General features: G+C 40.6%; 1 protein-coding gene across 3 annotated transcripts in view; it reads left to right on the top strand.

Annotated features, from left to right (window-relative positions):
* Positions 1–5000, top strand: part of LOC137992725 (focadhesin-like) — a 48075-nt gene that overhangs the window by 35890 nt on the left and 7185 nt on the right. For all 3 annotated transcript variants that reach the window (XM_068838217.1, XM_068838215.1, XM_068838216.1), the window contains exons 33-39: positions 806–928; positions 1260–1337; positions 3283–3351; positions 3435–3537; positions 4272–4352; positions 4659–4787; positions 4997–5000. The exon at positions 4997–5000 is cut by the window's right edge and continues 112 nt beyond it. In XM_068838217.1, the coding sequence (XP_068694318.1) occupies positions 806–928; positions 1260–1337; positions 3283–3351; positions 3435–3537; positions 4272–4352; positions 4659–4787; positions 4997–5000 (587 nt within the window). The remainder of the gene's footprint in view (positions 1–805; positions 929–1259; positions 1338–3282; positions 3352–3434; positions 3538–4271; positions 4353–4658; positions 4788–4996) is intronic.

Genomic DNA, 5000 nt, shown 5'->3' on the forward strand with positions numbered 1-5000 from the left:
TGCATGCCCTTTTTAAGAGTGCATGCTAAGCGAGACTGTCAGTGGGCTATAGCACTTTTGACTGGTTCACAGGACCTTGGCCGGGTAACCCCGATTTTATTGGGCAGATAATAAATTTCACAGAATTTTAAAGTTTCACATTTGAGTTCCCGCCAGGAACAACAAACAACAATAAGAACATTCACTTCAATTGTGAAACAAAGACCTAAGCATTCTGCAATAATAAATACGAAACACTGACATATGAGCCTGACAGAGAGGTAAGAAAGGTCCAAGCATGCACACATATGTATTGTGAGATCAATGCGGCGCATGTCAACATTCATCTCCTCATTTCCAAGAATATACAGGAGCAAGTCATTCAATTTCATTTAAAGGATGCTTCCATAAGCGCAAGTTCAGACGCAATACCATTCCATATTTTTTGCGCGAACATTCCTGGAAGTAGCTGTTGATTTATCCTTGATCTCTTACCCGGAATTTTCCAGCCAATGAGAATCATTAGGCATAGGAATGAATCTGGTCTGGACAAAGGCAAGAGTTCAGAATTATGAGACGGAACACCATGATGGACATGTAACTTGTCATGTAACTAAATATTTGAAGACCGATAAATGTTGATCTAATCCTAACGTCTTAAATAAAGATGACAATGAACTCAAAGGTTGCATGCTATTAACCCTTTTGCCCTCGTCTGCCGACAGTCGAGTAACACTCAAGTGGCTCTTTCAGGAGGGGAAGGGTTAGAGTGCGTTGGTTGGTCGTCAGGCTCTGAATTAACGGAATACCTTCGTTTATTTCTCAGTGCTGTGGAATCTCACTATCGTTTGGTCTGCTTCTCTACGGACTGGTCTCGTGTGGCCATGGCGGAGTTGTTCATTTAGCTAAGCAACGTGCTGACGTTTGGCGAAGTGTGCTTGAAAGCAAGGTATGTTTAGGTAATTTAAAATTGTCTATAACACGACTGATAGTGGACTTTCTGTTATTAAGTTACAAAACAATAGTCTTTGTTCTATTTGTCAAATGCTTTGACATCGATGTTTCACAGGATGTTTCACTAGGTGTAGCTGTCGGTCACTTCGATATTTCTTGCAGCCTTCCTGGGTTGTCCTTTCAATTCCTTAGCGGGACTAGCAAACAAAATAGCCAACTGGTTTGGCTCATACCACTTCAGTTTCTAAAATATGTTGTTTTCATTTGTATCGCTCGAAAATATTTATTACTTTATTTTATTTTACTTTCTTCATGTTTGTTTTCAGGCTCTTCCCGAGCTTCACCAGCTACCCGCACTGAATGGAATCATGGGATTACTAGGTTCAGAACAGGCGTTGTTTATTGTAAGTGACTTCTATCTATGGGTGCGTTCGATTGACCGTATTCCGGAATAAGAATACATGGAATATAAGTTAGAAATCCTTCGTTTTTACGGAGATTCATATTAAAATTTTCAAACATCCGCTAAAATGCTATTTTAAACATATTTTTATTATCCTTGCTGCTTCGAAACGCGCCAAACATACCGTTTTAATCATCACTCCGCGTATTCTTATTCCGGAATAGGGTCAATCGAACGCGCCCTAAGTGTTAGTCTAATTCATTGGACACCGGTGTCGTAAGTAACACTAGCATTTTGCTGGCAAAACAAAATCGATGTCAGCTTACTTATTGCTTGATGGCAACACTTATTTGACAATGTTCACAGTTTAATAAGCGAAAGCAGGCCTTTTGCAGTGTTTCTGAGAGGAGTCAAAAGTAATTTTGCAGTAGGCAAAACCAATTGTAACTTGTTCGCGCGATTTTTCCCGCCCAAAGTGTAGGCTATGTGCACGTGGGTTGTGTTGCCGTGCTTGACCCAAGTAATAAGTAAGAGTTATTTTTAGGCAGTGAAGTGATGTGTGATTTATTCACTGTTTTGTTTTTGATACGCCGACCAAAACAACCAAATTGCGTGCTAACCAAGCTAGACAATACATTGAAGGGTCTGAAAGTACGCACTGGGATTTAAACGTTACCGAATTGTGCTGAATTGTGAATTTTTTCACCACTTTACTACAAAGTTGGCGGAAATGAGTGAGTCTGAGGAAGAACTTTTTCTTACACAAAGTAGTTGTAATGCTTCGGTAAGTCCATGCAATGAGTTAGGGAAATTGCTATCTTCTAAGAAATTGGAAGAGAAGTACGGGAACGCTCAGTTTAAAGGTCCGTTTAAACGGTGACCAACATTTGTTCAACAAAAGTTGTGCGTAGGCCGTTCAAACGGTCCCAACATTGCGCCAACAAAAGAACCAACACTTTCGCGAAATTTGATTGCGAGGAACTAAGATCTAGAAATCGGACTCTCTCTCTCTCTCTCGTCCAGATAAACTACGCCATGTTGACTTTTGTGGCCTGGTGTGAGCATGCTTGTGTTCTACAATATTGTTGAACAGATTGTTCAAACGTCTTCAACACCATTCAACATTTTCGAGAACAAAGGAAACGTTGAATCAATGTTGAGTGAAAGTCTAAACCGATTTAACCTTGATCCAACACGCTTTCAACAAGCTTTCAACAGTTTTTACGCTTTGAGCAATGTTGGACCACCTGTTCAAACGCACCGAACATTTGGTTCAACAAAGTGTTGAATGCATGTTGAAGCAAATGTTGAAACCGTTAGACGGGCCTTAACTTTGAAGAGGCGATAGAATGGTTGTTGGACTTTGACCAGGCGGAAGAGTATCAAGAAGTCTCAATCGGCAGCGTTGAAAAAGGGGACTGAGAGAAATGCGAAGAAAGCGCCGGGGAGGGATCTCATCACCGTGGATGACAAAGGGCTGCTGGCCAGGAACAATGAACGAATTCCAGAGAACACTGAAAAAGTAACCTTTTGGTGTTTGAATGTTTGGAATGACTGAGTAACCGAAAGGAATGCATCATCTCGAGGCTCAGGGGAATAAACTCACACAAATCCTTATATTTATTCCCCAAAGCCCTGAGATGATGCCTTTTGTTTAGGACTGAATGTTAATGTATCGAAATTGGCCTATTCTGAAATGCGTTGCTTTTGGGTGTGCTGAGAGGGGAATATTGGACTATCAGCCCCGCTCTCCCCTGTTACAATGAAAGCCGCCACCAGCTTTTCAGACAGCTGCTAATTAATTAGCGGGGTTTATTCAATGTAATCAGCCTGAAAGAACATAGGAAAACGAGTCGTGAAAAATAATATTAGTTTTGCTTAAGCAATAATCATGTTAAAACCGCTCTTTATTGCTGTGATGCTAATTGTACCTTGTTTTCTTGCAGGTGGATTCTCCTACTGTAGAGGATATCTTTCCCTCAAATGAAGCAAACATAATCAAACTTCTCCAGCAAGTAAAATGACGGTTTATGTAGTGTCTTTTTCAAGGCATTGTTTGTTTCTCATTATTTTAAATTGGGTTTTCGTTATTTGCTAGATCGTTTCATTTCCTGAAGATGTTGGTCTGAGTTCCAACACAGCCTGGCTTCTCGGTCATCTCTTGACAGCTTCGAGAAGCAGTTCAGTCGGTAAAACCAGTGGTGAGTTGAGATGAAAACTTGTGTCTGGTCTCCAAATTCCGTTTGAGATTGAGACATCAAAGTCTTGCGGTGCGGGAACAAGACGTCTAAAAACGATTTCCTTTGGCAGAATTATCCGTCGTTTCGTTACGGCAGTTTTCAGCTAGGAGGACAGAGTGTTCGATGCTAACTGCAGCGCTCAAGCCCCGTTTTTAGATCTTTCTCGTGGTTATCTTTTTGTGGGTTGCTTCTTCAACTCCTTGACTGGCACTTGATCTGTCTTCCGCCAGCTGAAATTGTTGTTACTTTCCGTATAATTATAAATTGATGTTCCTGTTGAGGGTGGGTGGAGAAATGCATGAAGCATCAGGCATTTGCGTTCTGGCATACACCCTTAACCTGAGCTCAGTAAAAGCAGGTTATTTTCCATTCCCACCTCTCACCTTCTCCTTCGCCAACTAACCTACTAAGGCGGATGCATCTTTTTAAAGATGCATTGACCTTGTGATTATACTAATCGTTCTTCCAACGCGAATTTTGGCCTCAGACGAATATTTAAATGCCAGAAGACAGAAAGCAAAGAAGTCGGCCATTGATACAGGAGAGATTAAGCATCGCGTCTACGTCACGGAAACGGCAAACGGGAAACGGCGGGCTGCTGCTTGACATAAGAGCATAAAAATTGTTATGAATAAATAAATACTGTCGTTACAATGCAATAGGCATCATGTGTTTGATGTGATATTATCTTTCAGTTCCATCTAACTATAGCTACTTGGCAGAAGGCAGTATTTTAAGGTCGCTGTTTGATTTTCTTGTTCAAGCAGGAAAGACAGGTGTGTAAACTTTATTACCTGCAGAACGGTTTTCAATCGAGTGTCTAGAGTAATTAATTATGAATTTACGTAATCTCACTTCTTTGTCCAGGTTGTCCAGAAGTGAATTTATAATGAAGCTTTTCTCGTGTTAGGTGGTGCATACGAACCTTATATTATAGCCACAGTGAAAGCCATAGATTGTTGTTGTTTTGGGGACGTTTTTATCGGTAATGTACTATCACAAAAAAGCTGACCAGAAAATCAGAGGAGTTCGTTTTGAATGTTACCTTTGTACACTGTTTGTTGACCTACCTTTGCTATTAGGTCCTCATTTGAACTTTTCTGGGAGCGTGGTGCCCGTGGTATTGAAATCATTTGTCAGTGGCTTTCAAATGACCTTTCCGCCAGTAAACTGGGCATCAGTTCTTGGCCCTCTTATGAGATCCAATTTCGGTAAGCCCATCTCTTATTGAGAGCTTTCATCTCATTGTTACTCAACCATTTAAACGATTTCATCAGCTGTCTCTTATTGTACATGAAATTCTTGTTTCTACGTGAATATTATGCAAGGAAAACGAGATTGATCTCTGCTGATCAAATCTTCGCCTCATGTGTTTGTTCTTGTTTTAAGTTCTTGTTTTTTGCGTTTGTCTCTGTACTAGGAGA

The sequence above is a fragment of the Montipora foliosa genome, chromosome 2 (assembly GCF_036669935.1).
Source record: "Montipora foliosa isolate CH-2021 chromosome 2, ASM3666993v2, whole genome shotgun sequence".
NCBI lineage: Eukaryota > Metazoa > Cnidaria > Anthozoa > Scleractinia > Acroporidae > Montipora > Montipora foliosa.